The sequence below is a fragment of the Triticum urartu genome, chromosome 1A (assembly GCF_056163025.1).
Source record: "Triticum urartu cultivar PI428250 chromosome 1A, HENAU_Tu73, whole genome shotgun sequence".
Classification (NCBI taxonomy): domain Eukaryota; kingdom Viridiplantae; phylum Streptophyta; class Magnoliopsida; order Poales; family Poaceae; genus Triticum; species Triticum urartu.
The window spans coordinates 21,235,247-21,254,816 of record NC_141873.1 but is presented as its reverse complement, the minus strand read 5'-3'; the positions used below and the strand labels follow the sequence as shown (position 1 = coordinate 21,254,816).

Sequence of the window (19,570 nt, the reverse complement as noted above, 5' to 3'; positions counted from 1 at the left end):
CTGTATGGATACATCCCTTATCCACATCCCTCTCCTGGGTTGGAACTCAAGCTCAGCTGAAGCTTTCCATGTCCTCTGCTGCTCCTGCTCCTCGAGCCTCCAAGCACTTCCTGCCCATCGAGCGGATCTCGTCGCGCTGCCGTGCAGCTTCTACTCGGGCGTGCGCACTCACGCATCTCACCCCATCCCGGTTCCCGGCTGGCCGCCGCCCGCGTGCGCCTGCTGAATCAGCATCCCCGGCTCGGCTGGCCGGCGCCGTGGTCCGCCTGCTGAATCAGCGTCCCGGCTCGGCTAGCCGCCGCCGTGGTCCGCCTGCTCGACCTAGTCACACAGCAGTTCCATGGGGACGGGATCCTCCACGGCGCCGTCCTCGCTGGTCTGAGATGCGGAGCCTAGCGGGAGCATGTGGGACGGCCACGCAAAGGGGTTGGCGTGTCCTTGGCGGGTGCTCGGACTTGTGGAGGAGGGGCCGAGTATAGAGGGGAATGACGTCGAGAATCAGCATCGGCGCCATCAAATTGGTACTCAGATAGGAAGAAGAAAGGAACTGCAGCTCATACATGGAGTATTACCTCCGCATAACACAGGTAATTTCCTATTCTTCTTGTGTCATTCCAGTCTCATGCGTGTTAAATTCAGAGAAGGATGACATTCAGTTAAGATGACAATTACTCTGCTTTCATTCAGTTAAGATGCGTGTTAAATTCAGAGAAGGGAGGGCTAATAGCAATTCCAGTACTCTGCTTTCATTCAGTTAAATTAAGATTCCTTACATGCTAAATTCGGACTGATTGTCAATTTGTTTTCTGCTCGCTCTATGCCTCTAAGCATGACATTCAGATAGATGGTTCAGTGTACATATATTATGCATAATTGAAATGGATCATTGGGATCCCGGTCATCGTAACTTAAAATGAGACAAGGATAGCTTAGAGGCTCATATGAGAACGATGCTTGTGGAAAATTGTTCACAGCTAATTCTATGAATTAGTACGCAATTAAAAAATATATGTGAACTAGTATATTTGATTGGGGACATTTAGTAGCATTCAGTTGATGGTACATACAAGTTCTAATAAAAATTATTTGCAACTTTGAAGTCAAAACACACATGAGATAAAACTCGCGACAACAAAATAGATCATGTTGGCTTCGGTTGATTGAGGAAGGCTTGGTTTTGTCCTGTCGTCACACTAGAGGTAGAGGTTCCAATGGTCCTTTGCACTGAGGGATTCTGCGCCAATTGTTGCTGCTGTAAATAGGTAGACATGTGATTTTTCGGATGACCCTGGGCAAAAAGGTAGCAATTTCAGTTTCATTGAAGTTGAGAAATTGGAAAACTTGGAAGTATGGAATGTTATACCACTGGAGTATAGTGTGTGTCTTGGGTCTGTGGTGGCATCAGGATGGTGTGACCAACTGATGGCTGCATTGTAGCATTTACAATAGATGTCACCTTCGGTTGAAGAAGGAGGCCTTGATTTTATCCTGTGATCGAACTATAGTTAGAGGCTCCAATGGGTTCTATCAGGCAGGGATTCAGAGCAGAGTTCTTCTGTTGTAAAAAGGTGTACTTGTGGTTTGTTGGATGACCCTGTGCACAACGTAGGAACTTTCAGTTTAAATGAAGTTTAAAAGGCTGGAAAACTCAAAAGGGGGGAATGTTATACCACTGGAGTATTGTGTGGTGCTTGGGTTTGTGGTTGCATCGGAAAGCTCAGACCAGTTGATGGTTGCATTATAGCATTTAGGATAGGTGTTGGTTGAGCAGAGTTATGCTTTTGTATATAGGTGGACATGTGGTTTGTCGGATGACCCTGTGCACAAAGTAGCAACTATCAGTTTCAGTGAAGTTTAAAAACTGGAAAACTCGAAAGGGTGGAATGTTGTACCACTGGAGTGTTGTGTGGTGCTTGGGTTTGTGGTTGCATGGGGAAGCTCGGACCAGTTGATGGCTGCATTGTAGCATTTTGGATAGGTGTTGGCTGAGCAGAGTTCTGCTGCTGTAAATAGGTGGACATGTGGTCTGTCGGATGACCCTGTGCACAAAGTAGCAAAGTTCAGTTTCAATGAAGTTCAAAAAAATCGTAAACTTGAAAGAGTGGACTGCTTCTACCACTGTTGTGTTGTATGGTTGGAATCCCGCCAACAGTTGTTGGGTATGCAGTGGCATCGGGATGGTATTATCAATTGATGGTTGCATTGAAGCATTTAGGATAGTGTTGTAGTCTAATTGATATGCACCCATTTGGTTACCGAAAAATTCCAAAGGACCCTGTTGAAAATGATAGAGAAAGGTCAATACAATTGAGTGTTTTATAAGAAACAAGCAACAACGTTATACCGTTGAGAGGCCATGAGGTTGTAGTTGTACAATAACTTTTTTGTTCTTTTTCTTCTTTGAAGTCGGTTTCTCCGAAGGGGCCTATCAAAAATGATTCAAAAGGTTAATAATGTTTAAGGTTTTATAAGACACAAAGCGACGAAGTATAATACCTTTGAGGTGCCATGAGGCTCTAGTTGTACAATATCATCTGTGTTCCTTTTCTTCTTTGAAGTTGCTTTCTCAAATCCACCAACAGGCCTTTTTGATCCTTTGACAGTCTTCTCCTTGACCTTCATACCTTTTGGCTTTGCAAGCCCATCATTATGTTTTGAAATTCTGCTACAGGGGATGTTCACTCCTGCTGCCACTGTAATGGTAAACATCAGTCTTTGTTTGTCAATAGTCTAGGAAATTATTATTAGTATAATATGCACCTTCTTTAGTACACGAGTCTCCCAAATCTGGATCAGCTCTAATCTTCAAGCATTTCTCCACATCTTGTGCTAATTGCTCTGCAAATTTAGCAGCCTTATTGTATGAGTCTTCTGACTCAGCGGCACGAGCAGCTATTTTCAAGAACATTCTGCACAGTTCCTTGTAGCGATTGGACATTCTTGCTTTTAGGTTCTCATGCGGGTTGCATTTGCTTGTTATATCTAGAACTTTGGCATCAATTGTCCATCTTTTCAAGATATATTCTCCAGGGATATGCTTGATATTATTAATATCAAGTACCTTCAAGCAATGAGAGCAAAGGATTCCAGAAAACTCAAACCTTTTGCAGCTGCAACTAACCTTTTCTTCTTTTGGAATGAATCTAACAACATGCTCCCGTTGTGTGCCATGAAATTTTACTACATAAATCTTCAACTCTGTGTCACTTTCATCACAAAGCAATGTGTCGTAGTTCAGAGTCCGAAGCACTTGATCTTGAAACATCTTGAATATTGCTGGAGTATATGTAGCTGCAGCTTGTGTTAGCATATAGCTTGATTCAGCCTTCAACTTCGGAGTAGTTTGTGTTGCTTTAAAGTCATACTTCACCTCTTCACATCTTTTATCTGAAACTAGCCGTTCAAAATGCTCAAAGAAAGTAAGCATGTCATATTTATCACTAATGTACCTCTTTAGTTTATTGTTCATGCTTTCACTTCGTTGGGTAGTGCTCATGTGGGCAGAGAACGTATTTTTACCATATACTAGTGCCCACTGTTCTTTCTTCTCAAATAGCCTTTGCAACCATGCATTGTCACCTAGTCCATACTTGTCAATCATTTTATTCCATGCACTTACAAATTCATCCTCCTCTTCTATATCATATATACAATGTTGAAAATCAACATTGAATTTCTTATATTCATCAACAACTCCAGCGAGATGCTTGCAAGCATTTTGATTCATATGCCACACGCAAAGTCTATGGTGAGAATGAGGGAACACTTTACGGATTGCCTTTGCCATTGCTGCATCTTCATCGGTGAGAATTGTACGTGGATGTTTCCCAGACATAACTTTTAAGAAAGTTCTGAAAAGCCAAGCAAAGCTTGCAGCAGTTTCATCATAGAGAAGTGCGGCGCCAAAGACAACAGTTTTTTGATGATTATTCACCCCAACAATCAAACCAAATGGGCGTCCATCATCTAGTTTCCTATATGTGGTGTCAAAGCATATAACATCGCCGAATAATGCGTAGTCTGATACCATTTTCGAGTCAGTCCAAAAAATATTAGTTATCAACTCCTCTTCATCAACTTGAATTGAATAGAAGAAGTTGACATCTTCTGAGACCTTCTTCTCCATGTACTCTAATACTCCCCCTGTGTCACCATTCTTTGCTTTTATTGTTCTCTTTGAGTACAGACGATTTTTCAAATCTTCACGTATAAAGCCAAGGTTTTCACTTCCACATGCTTCCTTGGCCATCAAATCGAATGTTGCTTTATTTGAAATGCCTACTGACTTTGCAACCTCAGCATTTGCTATATGTGCTTCTGTTACTTTTCTCTGGGATCTCAAGTACTGGGCCATGATTCCATGAGCAAGAGTGTGGTTATGTGATGCCTCGAATTCATACACACAATAAAAAGCATTTTTAAGGCTTATCTTCATACGAGCATTACAACCACATCGTGTTTCAGGCCTACTGTAACTGAATGTGTCCTCTCTTTTATCTTCTTGCCGGTGGCCTGTGTGTAGTACTTGTCTTAGAGCATAAATAAGTGGTTAGAATCAAAACAAATTAGAAGTAACATGCACCTTGACGAGAGCATGTAAATGTGCGTTGCTGAAATACAGAACAGTTCTTCACTTTATGGCCACTACTTCTTCTGATGCTGAAACCGATAGTTTCAGCATACTTGTTATAAAATAAATAAGCTTCCTCTTCAGATAAAAATGTCATGCCAAGCTTTGGTACCCTTTCATCACTGTGATCTGCCGTGGTTTGTTGCGAATCCTGTATCAGTTAGGATTCAATTTAGTTAATCCACAGACATGGCAAATGGCAATCATATTTCCCTGCCACAAGTTTTGATCAACCCATTCATGAATCATATTTATCTGTCTTGCAATCATATTTGTATTGGGAAACATGCAGTGCATTGAGGGATCAATACTGTAGTAGTCTTAAGGTTTAGAGGAAAAATTAAGATGCACTCTGCAATCCTTGTTCTATTTTATACGGTTTGTGCAAGAACGTCTTTTCATCCAATTAAATGTGAAATTGGGGTACTGTACATGCTCCTAATTTGTTTTTCCAAATGCAACAGAACCAGAACTAACTTCTTGTCGTTGTTTCGCATCTCCAGATTGTGGTCACTAGTCATGGTTTCCTGTACAAGTTCTAAAACGGTACAGCAGGAGAATTTGCCGGTGATTCATCGTGAAGAACATAGTGCAATTTCTTACTTTTGGTGACTGGGAATCATCGGGAGCATCTTGGTTCCCTGGACCACTTCTTGGAGAAGCCACCGGGGACGTGAGACTCGAAGAAGACATCAGGGACGGGATTCCTTGGCTGCCCAATTTAAGAGGAGATTTTACCTGTGCTTCCTTGGTCAAGCCGCCATTGATTGTTCTGCCGAGGTTGTAGGCCTCTCTCGCCTTCAGGAGTATATTTTGGCGTGCTTTTCTGCATATGCGGATCTGTTTCGCGGGCATTTTGTGGATATGTTTCACAGACGATGAGTTTTTTTTTCACTTGATTTTTGTTTAGTCTTAATGGTGCGAGAGTATTACGGAACGAAATAGGTATCACGGGATGTCCGGTATTAGGATCTGTATTCTGGTTTTTTTTGAGAGAAAATCCGCAGCCATCGCACGGCTTGCCTGCGGCCTTGGCGTGCGACCATCGGTGCGACGCGGCCATCGCACGGCTGTGCGTGAGCCCCCTCCCGCTGCGGATTTTCTCTCAAAAAAAAACAGAATACAGATCCTAATGCTGATTGCCATCTGTATGGATACATCCCTTATCCACATCCCTCTCCTGGGTCGGAACTCAAGCTCAGCTGAAGCTTTCCATATCCTCTGCTGCTCCTGCTCCTCGAGCCTCCAAGCACTTCCTGCCCATCGAGCGGATCTCGTCGCGCTGCCGTGCAACTTCTACTCGGGCGTGCGCACTCACGCATCTCACCCCATCCCGGTTCCCGGCTGGCCGCCGCCCGCGTGCGCCTGCTGAATCAGCATCCCCGGCTCGGCTGGCCGGCGCCGTGGTCCGCCTGCTGAATCAGCGTCCTGGCTCGGCTGGCCGCCGCCGTGGTCCGCCTGCTCGACCTAGTCGCACAGCAGTTCCATGGGGACGGGATCCTCCACGGCGCCGTCCTCGCTGGTCTGAGATGCGGAGCCTAGCGGGAGCATGTGGGACGGCCACGCAAAGGGGTTGGCGTGTCCTTGGCGGGTGCTCGGGCTTGTGGAGGAGGGGCCGAGTATAGAGGGGAAGGACGTCGAGAATCAGCATCGGCGCCATCAAATTGGTACTCAGATAGGAAGAAGAAAGGAACTGCAGCTCATACATGGAGTATTACCTCCGCATAACACAGGTAATTTCCTCTTCTTCTTGTGTCATTCCAGTCTCATGCGTGTTAAATTCAGAGAAGGGTGACATTCAGTTAAGATGACAATTACTCTGCTTTCATTCAGTTAAGATGCGTGTTAAATTCAGAGAAGGGAGGGCTAATAGCAATTCCAGTACTCTGCTTTCATTCAGTTAAATTAAGATTCCTTACATGCTAAATTCGGACTGATTGTTAATTTCGCTCTATGCCTCTAAGCATGACATTCAGATAGATGGTTCAGTGTACATATATTATGCATAATTGAAATGGATCATTGGGATCCCGGTCATCGTAACTTAAAATGAGACAAGGATAGCTTAGAGGCTCATATGAGAACGATGCTTGTGGAAAATTGTTCACAGCTAATTCTATGAATTAGTACGCAATTAAAAAATATATGTGAACTAGTATATTTGATTGGGGACATTTAGTAGCATTCAGTTGATGGTACATACTGTTGGAAATATGCCCTACAGGCAATAATAAATTGATTATTATTATATTTCCTTGTTCATGATAATCGTTTATTCTCCATGCTAGAATTGTATTGATAGGAAACTCAGATACATGTGTGGATACATAGACAACACCATGTCCCTAGTAAGCCTCTAGTTGACTAGCTCGTTGATCAATAGATGGTTACGGTTTCCTGACCATGGACATTGGATGTCGTTGATAACGGGATCACATCATTAGGAGAATGATGTGATGGACAAGACCCAATCCTAAGCATAGCACTAGATCGTGTAGTTCGTATGCTAAAGCTTTCCTAATGTCAAGTATCATTTCCTTAGACCATGAGATTGTGCAACTCCCGGATACCGTAGGAGTGCTTTGGGTGTGCCAAACGTCACAACGTAACTGGGTGGCTATAAAGGTACACTACGGGTATCTCCGAAAGTATCTGTTGGGTTGGCAAGAATCGAGACTGGGATTTGTCACTCCGTGTAAACGGAGAGGTATCTCTGGGCCCACTCGGTAGGACATCATCATAATGTGCACAATGTGATCAAGGAGTTGATCACGGGATGATGTGTTATGGAACGAGTAAAGAGACTTGCCGGTAACGAGATTGAACAAGGTATCGGGATACCGACGATCGAATCTCGGGCAAGTATCGTACCGCTAGACAAAGGGAATTGTATACGGGATTGATTAAGTCCTTGACATCGTGGTTCATCCGATGAGATCATCGTGGAACATGTGGGAGCCAACATGGGTATCCAGATCCTGCTGTTGGTTATTGACCGGAGAGTCATCTCGGTCATGTCTGCATGTCTCCCGAACCCGTAGGGTCTACACACTTAAGGTTCGGTGACGCTAGGGTTATAGAGATATTAGTATGCGGTAACCCGAAAGTTGTTCGGAGTCCCGGAAGAGATCCCGGACGTCACGAGGAGTTCCGGAATGGTCCGGAGGTAAAGAATTATATATAGGAAGTGCTATTTCGGCCATCGGGACAAGTTTTGGGGTCACAGGTATTGTACCGGGACCACCAGAAGGGTGCCGGGGGTCCACCGGGTGGGGCCACCTGCCCCGGGGGCCACATGGGCTGTAGGGGGTGCGCCTTGGCCTATATGGGCCAAGGGCACCAGCCCCAAGAGGCCCATGCGCCAAGAGTAGAGGAAAAAGGGAGAGTCCTAAAGGGGGAAGGCACCTCCGAGGTGCCTTGGGGAGGATGGACTCCTCCCCCCCCCCTTGGCCGCACCCTTCCTTGGAGGAAGGGGCAAGGCTGCGCCCTCCCCCTCTCCCTTGGCCCTATATATAGTGGGGGGAAGGGAGGGCAACCATACCTAAGGCCTGGCGCCTCCCTCTCCCTCCCGTGACACATCTCCCTCCTCCCGCAGCGCTTAGCGAAGCCCTGTTGGAATCCCGCTACTTCCACAACCACGCCGTCGTGTTGTTGGATCTCCATCAACCTCTCCTTCCCCCTTGCTGGATCAAGAAGGAGGAGACGTCGCTGCTCCGTACGTGTGTTGAACGCGGAGGTGCCGTCCGTTCGGCACTAGGATCATCGGTGATTTGGATCACGACGAGTACGACTCCATCAACCCCGTTCTCTTGAACGCTTCCGCGCGCGATCTACAAGGGTATGTAGATCCACTCCTCCCTTGTTGCTAGATGACTCCATAGATAGATCTTGGTGACACGTAGGAAAATTTTGAATTTATGCTACGTTCCCCAACAGTGGCATCATGAGCTAGGTCTATGCGTAGTTTCTATGCACGAGTAGAACACAAAGTAGTTGTGGGCGTTGATTTTGTTCAATATGCTTACCGTTACTAGTCCAATCTTGGTTCGGCGGCATCGTGGGATGAAGCGGCCCGGACCGACCTTACACGTACTCTTACGTGAGACTGGTTCCACCGACTGACATGCACTAGTTGCATTAGGTGGCTGGCGGGTGTCTGTCTCTCCCACTTTAGTCGGATCGGATTCGATGAAAAGGGTCCTTATGAAGGGTAAATAGCAATTGGCATATCACGTTGTGGTCTTTGCGTAGGTAAGAAACGTTCTTGCTAGAAACCCATAGCAGCCACGTAAAACATGCAAACAACAATTAGAGGACGTCTAACTTGTTTTTGCAGGGTATGCTATGTGATGTGATATGGCCAAAAGGATGTGATGAATGATATATGTGATGTATGAGATTGATCATGTTCTTGTAATAGGAATCACGACTTGCATGTCGATGAGTATGACAACCGGCAGGAGCCATAGGAGTTGTCTTAATTTATTTATGACATGTGTGTCAACATAAACGTCATGTAATTACTTTACTTTATTGCTAACCGTTAGCTGTAGTAGTAGAAGTAATAGATGACGTGACAACTTCATGGAGACACGATGATGGAGATCATGATGATGGAGATCATGGTGTCATGCCGGTGACGATGATGATAATGGAGCCCCGAAGATGGAGATCAAAAGGAGCAATATGATATTGGCCATATCATGTCACTATTTGATTGCATGTGATGTTTATCATGTTTATGCATCTTGTTTACTTAGAACGACGGTAGTAAATAAGATGATCCCTCATTAAAATTTCAAGAAAGTGTTCCCCCTAACTGTGCACCGTTGCGACAGTTCGTTGTTTCAATGCACCACGTGATGATCGTGTGTTTGATTCAAACGTTCACATACAACGGGTGTAAGACAGATTTACACATGCAAACACTTAGGTTGACTTGACGAGCCTAGCATGTGTATAGACATGGCCTCAGAACACAGAAGACCGAAAGGTCGAGCATGAGTCGTATGGTAGATACGATCAACATGAAGATGTTCGCCGATGATGACTAGTCCGTCTCACGTGATGATCGGACACGGCCTAGTTGACTCGGATCATGTAATCACTTAGATGACTAGAGGGATGTCTATCTGAGTGGGAGTTCATAAGATGAACTTAATTATCCTGAACATAGTCAAAAGGTCTTCGCAAATTATGTCGTAGCTCGCGCTTCAGTTCTACTGTTTAGATATGTTCCTAGAGAAAATTTAGTTGAAAGTTGATAGTGGTAATTATGCGGACTAGGTCCGTAAACTGAGGATTGTCCTCATTGCTTCATAGAAGGCTTATGTCCTTAATGCACCGCTCAGTGTGCTGAACCTCGAACGTTGTCTATGGATGTTGCGAACATCTGACATACACATTTTGATAACTACGTGATAGTTCAGTTAAACGGCTTAGAGTTGAGGCACCGAAGACGTTTTTGAAACGTCGCGAAACATATGAGATGTTTCGAGGGCTGAAATTGGGATTTCAGGCTCGTGCCCACGTCAAGAGGTATAAGACCTCCGACAATTTTCTAGCCTGCAAACTAAGGAGAAAAGCTCAATTGTTGTGCTTGTGCTCAGATTGTCTGAGTACAACAATCGCTTGAATCGAGTGGGAGTTGATCTTCCAGATGAAATAGTGATGGTTCTCCGAAGTCATTACCACCAAGCTGCTAGAGCTTCGTGATGAACTATGATATATCGGGGACATATATGATGATCCTTGAGATATTCGCGATGTTTGACACCGCGAAAGTAGAAATCAAGAAGGAGCATCAATTGTTGATGGTTGGTGAAACCACTAGTTTTAAGAAGGGCAAGGGCAAGAAGGGATACTTCATGAAACGGCAAATCAGCTGCTGCTCTAGTGAAGAAACCCAAGGTTGAACCCAAACCCGAGACTAAGTGCTTCTGTAATAAAGGGAACAGCCACGGGAGCAGAATTACCCTAGATACTTGGTAGATAAGAAGGCTGGCAAGGTCGATAGAAGTATATTGGATGTATTATGTTAATGTGTACTTTACTAGTACTCCTAGTAGCACCAGGGTATTAGATACCGGTTCGGTTGCTAAGTGTTAGTAACTCAAAACAAAAGGCTACGGAATAAACGGAGACTAGCTAAAGGTGAGCTGACGATATGTGTTGATCAAGCATCGCACGCTCCCTCTACCATCGAGATTGGTGTTTGCGTTGAGCATAGACATGATTGGATTATGTCTATCGCAATACAGTTATTCATTTAAGGAGAATAACGGTTACTCTGTTTATTTGAATAATACCTTCAATGGTCTTGCACCTAAAATGAATGGTTCATTGAATCTCGATCATAGTTATACACATGTTCATGCCAAAAGATAGTAATGATAGTACCACCTACTTGTGGCACTGCCACGTAAGTCATATCGGTATAAAACGCATGAAGAAGCTCCATGTTGATGGATCTTTGGGCTCACTCGTTTTTGAAAAGTTTGAGGCATGCGAACCATGTCTATTGGTGTATATGCATGAAGAAACTCCATGCAAATGGACCGTTTGGACTCACTTGATTTTGAATCACCTGAGACATGCAAATCATACCACATGGGCAAGATGACTGAAAGCCTCGTTTTCAATAAAATGGAACTAGAAAGCAACTTGTTGGAAGTAATACATTTTGATGTGTGCAGTCCAATGAGTGCTGAGGCATGTAGTGGATATCGTTATGTTCTTACTTCACAGATGATTTGAGTAGATGTTGAGTATATTTACTTGATGAATCACGAGTCTGAATTATTGAAAGGTTCAAGTAATTTCAGGGTGAAGTTGAAATATCATCGTGACAAGAGGATAAAATATCTATGATATGATCATAGAGATGAATATCTGAATTACGAGTTTGGCATAGAATTAAGACATTGTGGAAGTTGTTTCACAACCAATACAGCCAGGAACACCATGGTGTGATGGTGTGTCCGTACATCATAACTGCACCCTATCGGATATGATGCATACCATGATGTCTCTTATTGAATTACCGCGATAGTTTATGGGTTAGGCATTAGAGACAACCACATTCACTTTAAATAGGGCACCACGTAATTCCGATGAGATGACACCGTATGAACTATGGTTTAGAGAAACCTAAGCTGTCATTTCTTAAAAGTTTGGGGCTGCGACGCTTATGTGAAAAAGTTTCAGGCTTATAAGCTCGAACCCAAAGCGGATAAATGCATCTTCATAGGACACCCAAAATAGTTGGGTGTACCTCCTGTCTCAGATCCGAAAGCAATAAGGGATTGTTTCTAGAATCGGGTCCTTTCTCGAGGAAAAGTTTCTCTCGAAAGAATTGAGTGGGAGGATGGTGGAGACTTGATGAGGTTATTAAACCGTCTCTTCAACTAGTGTGTGGCAGGGCACAGGAAGTTGTTCCTGTGGCACCTACACCAATTGAAGTGGAAGCTTATGATAGTGATCATGAAACTTCGGATGAAGTCACTACCAAACCTCGTGGGATGACAAGGATGCGTACTACTTCAGAGTGGTACGTAATCCTGTCTTGGAAGTCATGTTGCTAGACAACAATGAACCTACGAGCCATGGAGAAGCGATGGTGGGCCCGGATTCTGATAAATGGCTCGAGGCCATAAAATCCGAGAGAGGATCCATGTATGAAAACAAAGTGTAGACTTTGGAAGAACTACTTGATGGTCGTGAGGCTGTTGAGTACAGATGGATTTAAAAGGAAGACAGACAATGATGGTAAATGTCACCATTAAGAAAGCTCGACTTGTCGTTAAGAAGTTTCCCGACAAGTTCAAAGAGTTGACTATGGTGAGACTTTCTCACTCGTAGCGATGCTAAGAGTCTGTTGGAATTATATTAGCGATTACTGCATTATTTATGAAATCTTGCAGATAGGATGTCAAAACATTGTTTCCTCGACGATTTTCTTGAGGAAAGGTTGTATGTGATACAACCGGAAGGTTTTGTCAATCCTGAAAGATGCTAATATGTATGCAAAGCTCCAGCAATCCTTCTAAGGACTGGAGTAAGCATCTCGGAGTTGGAATGTACGCTTTGATGAGATGATCAAAGATTTTGGGTTTATACAAAGTTTATGAGAAACTTGTATTTCCAAAGAAGTGAGTGGGAGCACTATAGAATTTCTGATGAGTATATGTTGTTGACATATTGTTGATCGGAAATGACGTAGAATTTCTGGAAAGCATATAGGGTTATTTGGAAAGTGTTTTTCAATGGAAAGCCTGGATTAAGCTACTTGAACATTGAGCATCAAGATCTATAAGGATAGATCAAAACGCTTAATGGTACTTTCAAATGAGCACATACCTTGACATGATCTTGAAGGTGTTCAAGATGGATCAGTCAAAGAAGGAGTTCTTGCCTGAGTTGTAAGGTATGAAGTTAAGACTTAAAGCTCGACCACGGCGGAATAGAGAGAAAGGACGAAGGTCGTCCCCTATGCTTAAGACATAGGCTCTACAGTATGTTATGCTGTGTACCGCACCTGAAGTGTGCCTTGCCATGAGTCAGTCAAGGGGTACAAGAGTGATCCAAGAATGGATCACAGGACAGCGGTCAAAGTTATCCTTAGTAACTAGTGGACTAAGGAATTTTCTCGATTATGGAGGTGGTAAAAGAGTTCGTCGTAAAGGGTTACGTCGATGCAAGCTTAACACCTATCCGGAAAGCTCTGAGTAGAGATATCGGATACGTATAATGGAGCAACAATTTAGAATAGCTCCAACTAGAACAGTTATTTGAAGTGGCTCCAAATGTAGCGTAGAAGTTGCATCTACAAGATGACATAGAAATTTGCGAAGTACATACAGATCTAAATGTTGCAGACCCGTTGACTATAACCTCTCTCACAAGCAAAACATGATCAAACCCAGAACTCATTGAGTCTTAATCACATGATGATGTGAACTAGTTTAGTGACACTAGTAAACTCTTTGGATGTTGGTCACATGGCGATGTGACCTGTGAGTGTTAATCACATGGCGATGTGAACTAGATTATTGACTCTAGTGCAAGTGGGAGACTGTTGGAAATATGCCCTAGAGGCAATAATAAATTGATTATTATTATATTTCCTTGTTCATGATAATCGTTTATTATCCATGCTAGAATTGTATTGATAGGAAACTCAGATACATGTGTGGATACATAGACAACACCATGTCCCTAGTAAGCCTCTAGTTGACTAGCTCGTTGATCAATAGATGGTTACGGTTTCCTAACCATGGACATTGGATGTCGTTGATAACGGGATCACATCATTAGGAGAATGATGTGATGGACAAGACCCAATCCTAAGCATAGCACTAGATCGTGTAGTTCGTATGCTAAAGCTTTTCTAATGTCAAGTATCATTTCCTTAGACCATGAGATTGTGCAACTCCCGGATACCGTAGGAATGCTTTGGGTGTGCCAAACGTCACAACGTAACTGGGTGGCTATAAAGGTACACTACGGGTATCTCCGAAAGTATCTGTTGGGTTGGCACGAATCGAGACTGGGATTTGTCACTCCGTGTAAACGGAGAGGTATCTCTAGGCCCACTCGGTAGGACATCATCATAATGTGCACAATGTGATCAAGGAGTTGATCACGGGATGATGTGTTATGGAACGAGTAAAGAGACTTGCCGGTAACGAGATTGAACAAGGTATCAGGATACCGACGATCGAATCTCGGGCAAGTATCGTACCGCTAGACAAAGGGAATTGTATACGGGATTGATTAAGTCCTTGACATCGTGGTTCATCCGATGAGATCATCGTGGAACATGTGGGAGCCAACATGGGTATCCAGATCCTGCTGTTGGTTATTGACCGGAGAGTCATCTCGGTCATGTCTGCATGTCTCCCGAACCCGTAGGGTCTACACACTTAAGGTTCGGTGACGCTAGGGTTATAGAGATATTAGTATGCGGTAACCCGAAAGTTGTTCGGAGTCCCGGATGAGATCCCGGATGTCACGAGGAGTTCCAGAATGGTTCGGAGGTAAAGAATAATATATAGGAAGTGCTATTTCGGCCATCGGGACAAGTTTCGGGGTCACCGGTATTGTACCGGGACCACCAGAAGGGTCCCGGGGGTCCACCGGGTGGGGCCACCTGCCCCGGGGGCCACATGGGCTGTAGGGGGCGCGCCTTGGCCTATATGGGCCAAGGGCACCAGCCCCAAGAGGCCCATGCGCCAAGAGTAGAGGAAAAGGGAGAGTCCTAAAGGGGGAAGGCACCTCCGAGGTGCCTTGGGGAGGATGGACTCCTCCCCCCCCCCTTGGCCGCACCCTTCCTTGGAGGAAGGGGCAAGGCTGCGCCCTCCCCCTCTCCCTTGGCCCTATATATAGTGGGGGGAAGGGAGGGCAACCATACCTAAGGCCTGGCGCCTCCCTCTCCCTCCCGTGACACATCTCCCTCCTCCCGCAGCGCTTAGCGAAGCCCTGTTGGAATCCCGCTACTTCCACCACCACGCCGTCGTGTTGTTGGATCTCAATCAACCTCTCCTTCCCCCTTTCTGGATCAAGAAGGAGGAGATGTCGCTGCTCCGTACGTGTGTTGAACGCGGAGGTGACGTCCGTTCGGCGCTAGGATCATCGGTGATTTGGATCACGACGAGTACGACCCCGTTCTCTTGAACGCTTCCGCGCGCGATCTACAAGGGTATGTAGATCCACTCCTCCCTCGTTGCTAGATGACTCCATAGATAGATCTTGGTGACACGTAGGAAAATTTTGAATTTATGCTACGTTCCCCAACACATACAAGTTCTAATAAAAATTATTTGCAACTTTGAAGTCAAAACACACATGAGATAAAACTCGCGACAACAAAATAGATCATGTTGGCTTCGGTTGATTGAGGAAGGCTTGGTTTTGTCCTGTCGTCACACTAGAGGTAGAGGTTCCAATGGTCCTTTGCACTGAGGGATTCTGCGCCGATTGTTGCTGCTGTAAATAGGTAGACATGTGATTTTTCGGATGACCCTGGGCAGAAAGGTAGCAATTTCAGTTTCATTAAAGTTGAGAAATTGGAAAACTTGGAAGTATGGAATGTTATACCACTGGAGTATAGTGTGGGTCTTGGGTCTGTGGTGGCATCAGGATGGTGTGACCAACTGATGGCTGCATTGTAGCATTTACAATAGATGTCGCCTTCGGTTGAAGAAGGAGGCCTTGATTTTATCCTGTCATCGAACTATAGTTAGAGGCTCCAATGGGTTCTATCAGGCAGGGATTCAGAGCAGAGTTCTTCTGTTGTAAAAAGGTGTACTTGTGGTTTGTTGGATGACCCTGTGCACAACGTAGGAACTTTCAGTTTAAATGAAGTTTAAAAGGCTGGAAAACTCAAAAGGGGGGAATGTTATACCACTGGAGTATTGTGTGGTGCTTGGGTTTGTGGTTGCATCGGAAAGCTCGGACCAGTTGATGGTTGCATTATAGCATTTAGGATAGGTGTTGGTTGAGCAGAGTTATGCTTTTGTATATAGGTGGACATGTGGTTTGTCGGATGACCCTGTGCACAAAGTAGCAACTATCAGTTTCAGTGAAGTTTAAAAACTGGAAAACTCGTAAGGGTGGAATGTTGTACCACTGGAGTGTTGTGTGGTGCTTGGGTTTGTGGTTGCATGGGGAAGCTCGGACCAGTTGATGGCTGCATTGTAGCATTTTGGATAGGTGTTGGCTGAGCAGAGTTCTGCTGCTGTAAATAGGTGGACATGTGGTCTGTCGGATGACCCTGTGCACAAAGTAGCAAAGTTCAGTTTCAATGAAGTTTAAAAAAATCGTAAACTTGAAAGAGTGGACTGCTTCTACCACTGTTGTGTTGTATGGTTGGAATCCCGCCAACAGTTGTTGGGTATGCAGTGGCATCGGGATGGTATTATCAATTGATGGTTGCATTGAAGCATTTAGGATAGTGTTGTAGTCTAATTGATATGCACCCATTTGGTTACCAAAAAATTCCAAAGGACCCTGTTGAAAATGATAGAGAAAGGTCAATACAATTGAGTGTTTTATAAGAAACAAGCAACAACGTTATACCGTTGAGAATCCATGAGGTTGTAGTTGTACAATAACTTTTTTGTTCTTTTTCTTCTTTGAAGTTGGTTTCTCCGAAGGGGCCTATCAAAAATGATTCAAAAGGTTAATAATGTTGAAGGTTTTATAAGACACAAAGCGACAAAGTATAATACCTTTGAGGTGCCATGAGGCTCTAGTTGTACAATATCATCTGTGTTCCTTTTCTTCTTTGAAGTTGCTTTCTCAAATCCACCAACAGGCCTTTTTGATCCTTTGACAGTCTTCTCCTTGACCTTCATACCTTTTGGCTTTGCAAGCCCATCATTATGTTTTGAAATTCTGCTACAGGGGATGTTCACTCCTACTGCCACTGTAATGGTAAACATCAGTCTTTGTTTGTCAATAGTCTAGGAAATTATTATTAGTATAATATGCACCTTCTTTAGTACACGAGTCTCCCAAATCTGGATCAGCTCTAATCTTCAAGCATTTCTCCACATCTTGTGCTAATTGCTCTGCAAATTTAGCAGCCTTATTGTATGAGTCTTCTGACTCAGCGGCACGAGCAGCTATTTTCAAGAACATTCTGCACAGTTCCTTGTAGCGATTGGACATTCTTTCTTTTAGGTTCTCATGCGGGTTGCATTTGCTTGTTATATCTAGAACTTTGGCATCAATTGTCCATCTTTTCAAGATATATTCTCCAGGGATATGCTTGATATTATTAATATCAAGTACCTTCAAGCAATGAGAGCAAAGGATTCCAGAAAACTCAAACCTTTTGCAGCTGCAACTAACCTTTTCTTCTTTTGGAATGAATCTAACAACATGCTCCCGTTGTGTGCCATGAAATTTTACTACATAAATCTTCAACTCTGTGTCACTTTCATCACAAAGCAATGTGTCGTAGTTCAGAGTCCGAAGCACTTGATCTTGAAACATCTTGAATATTGCTGGAGTATATGTAGCTGCAGCTTGTGTTAGCATATAGCTTGATTCAGCCTTCAACTTCGGAGTAGTTTGTGTTGCTTTAAAGTCATACTTCACCTCTTCACATCTTTTATCTGAAACTAGCCGTTCAAAATGCTCAAAGAAAGTAAGCATGTCATATTTAACACCAATGTACCTCTTTAGTTCATTGTTCATGCTTTCACTTCGTTGGGTAGTGCTCATGTGGGCAGAGAACGTATTTTTACCATATACTAGTGCCCACTGTTCTTTCTTCTCAAATAGCCTTTGCAACCATGCATTGTCACCTAGTCCATACTTGTCAATCATTTTATTCCATGCACTTACAAATTCATCTTCCTCTTCTATATCATATATACAATGTTGAAAATCAACATTGAATTTCTTATATTCATCAACAACTCCAGCGAGATGCTTGCAAGCATTTTGATTCATATGCCACACGCAAAGTCTATGGTGAGAATGAGGGAACACTTTATGGATTGCCTTTGCCATTGCTGCATCTTCATCGGTGAGAATTGTACATGGATGTTTCCCAGACATAACTTTTAAGAAAGTTCTGAAAAGCCAAGCAAAGCTTGCAGCAGTTTCATCATAGAGAAGTGCGGCGCCAAAGACAACAGTTTTTTGATGATTATTCACCCCAACAATCAAACCAAATGGGCGTCCATCATCTAGTTTCCTGTATGTGGTGTCAAAGCATATAACATCGCCGAATAATGCGTAGTTTGATACCATTTTCGAGTCAGTCCAAAAAATATTAGTTATCAACTCATCTTCATCAACTTGAATTGAATATAAGAAGTTGACATCTTCTGAGACCTTCTTCTCCATGTACTCTAATACTCCCCCTGTGTCACCATTCTTTGCTTTTATTGTTCTCTTTGAGTACAAACGATTTTTCAAATCTTCACGTATAAAGCCAAGGTTTTCACTTCCACATGCTTCCTTGGCCATCAAATCGAATGTTGCTTTATTTGAAATGCCTACTGACTTTGCAACCTCAGCATTTGCTATATGTGCTTCTGTTACTTTTCTCTGGGATCTCAAGTACTGGGCCATGATTCCATGAGCAAGAGTGTGGTTATGTGATGCCTCGAATTCATACACACAATAAAAAGCATTTTTAAGGCTTATCTTCATACGAGCATTACAACCACATCGTGTTTCAAGCCTACTGTAACTGAATGTGTCCTCTCTTTTATCTTCTTGCCAGTGGCCTGTGAGTTGTAGTACTTGTCTTAGATCATAAATAAGTGGTTAGAATCAAAACAAATTAGAAGTAACATGTACCTTGACGAGAGCATGTAAATGTGCGTTGCTGAAATACATAAGAGTTCTTCACTTTATGGCCACTACTTCTTTTGATGCTGAAACCGATAGTTTCATTATACTTGTTATAAAATAAATAAGCTTCCTCTTCAGATAAAAATGTCATGCCAAGCTTTGGTACCCTTTCATCACTGTGATCTGCCGTGGTTTGTTGCGAATCCTGTATCAGTTAGGATTCAATTTAGTTAATCCACACACATGGCAAATGGCAATCATATTTCCCTACCACAAGTTTTGATCAACCCATTCATGAATCATATTTATCTGTCTTGCAATCATATTTGTATTGGGAAACATGCAGTGCATTGAGGGATCAATACTGTAGTAGTCTTAAGGTTTAGAGGAAAAATTAAGATGCACTCTGCAATCCTTGTTCTATTTTATACGGTTTGTGCAAGAACGTCTTTTCATCCAATTAAATGTGAAATTGGGGTACTGTACATGCTCCTAATTTGTTTGTCCAAATGCAACAGAACCAGAACTAACTTCTTGTCGTTGTTTCGCATCTCCAGATTGTGGTCACTAGTCATGGTTTCCTGTACAAGTTCTAAAACGGTACAACAGGAGAATTTGCCGGTGATT

At 43.4% G+C, this 19,570-nt stretch overlaps 2 protein-coding genes and 1 long non-coding RNA gene across 3 annotated transcripts; 1 reads left to right on the top strand and 2 right to left on the bottom strand.

The window, feature by feature from the left end:
* Positions 1-47: 47 nt before the first annotated feature.
* LOC147988575 (uncharacterized) lies at positions 48-5,539 on the top strand. The gene is made up of 2 exons (XR_015615954.1): positions 48-587; positions 5,134-5,539. It is a non-coding gene; the product is annotated as an uncharacterized LOC147988575 (long non-coding RNA).
* On the bottom strand, positions 2,458-4,135 carry LOC147988576 (protein FAR1-RELATED SEQUENCE 5-like). Its single transcript, XM_087542656.1, has 2 exons — positions 2,761-4,135; positions 2,458-2,684 (listed from the first exon to the last, which is right to left on the bottom strand). The coding sequence occupies exons 1-2, from the start codon at positions 4,124-4,126 to the stop codon at positions 2,458-2,460; spliced, it is 1,593 nt and encodes a 530-aa protein (XP_087398782.1). The 5' UTR covers positions 4,127-4,135.
* Positions 5,540-15,557: 10,018 nt separating the features above from the next.
* LOC147988574 (protein FAR1-RELATED SEQUENCE 5-like) lies at positions 15,558-18,490 on the bottom strand. Its single transcript, XM_087542654.1, has 5 exons — positions 17,125-18,490; positions 16,861-17,048; positions 16,709-16,789; positions 16,310-16,403; positions 15,558-15,652 (listed from the first exon to the last, which is right to left on the bottom strand). Exons 1-5 carry the CDS (start codon positions 18,488-18,490, stop codon positions 15,558-15,560), a joined length of 1,824 nt encoding a protein of 607 aa, XP_087398780.1.
* Positions 18,491-19,570: the final 1,080 nt, after the last annotated feature.

Excerpts from the sequence above, each read along its gene's own strand:
- LOC147988576 (XM_087542656.1), bottom strand. The coding sequence starts at position 4,126 with ATGGAGAAGAAGGTCTCAGAAGATGTCAACTTCTTCTATTCAATTCAA. Across the intron at positions 2,685-2,760 it reads AGACTCGTGTACTAAAGAAG|GAGTGAACATCCCCTGTAGC; the intron begins GTGCATATTATA and ends CAGTGGCAGCAG.
- LOC147988574 (XM_087542654.1), bottom strand. The coding sequence starts at position 18,490 with ATGGAGAAGAAGGTCTCAGAAGATGTCAACTTCTTATATTCAATTCAA. Across the intron at positions 17,049-17,124 it reads AGACTCGTGTACTAAAGAAG|GAGTGAACATCCCCTGTAGC; the intron begins GTGCATATTATA and ends CAGTGGCAGTAG. Across the intron at positions 16,790-16,860 it reads AGCCTCATGGCACCTCAAAG|GCCCCTTCGGAGAAACCAAC; the intron begins GTATTATACTTT and ends CATTTTTGATAG.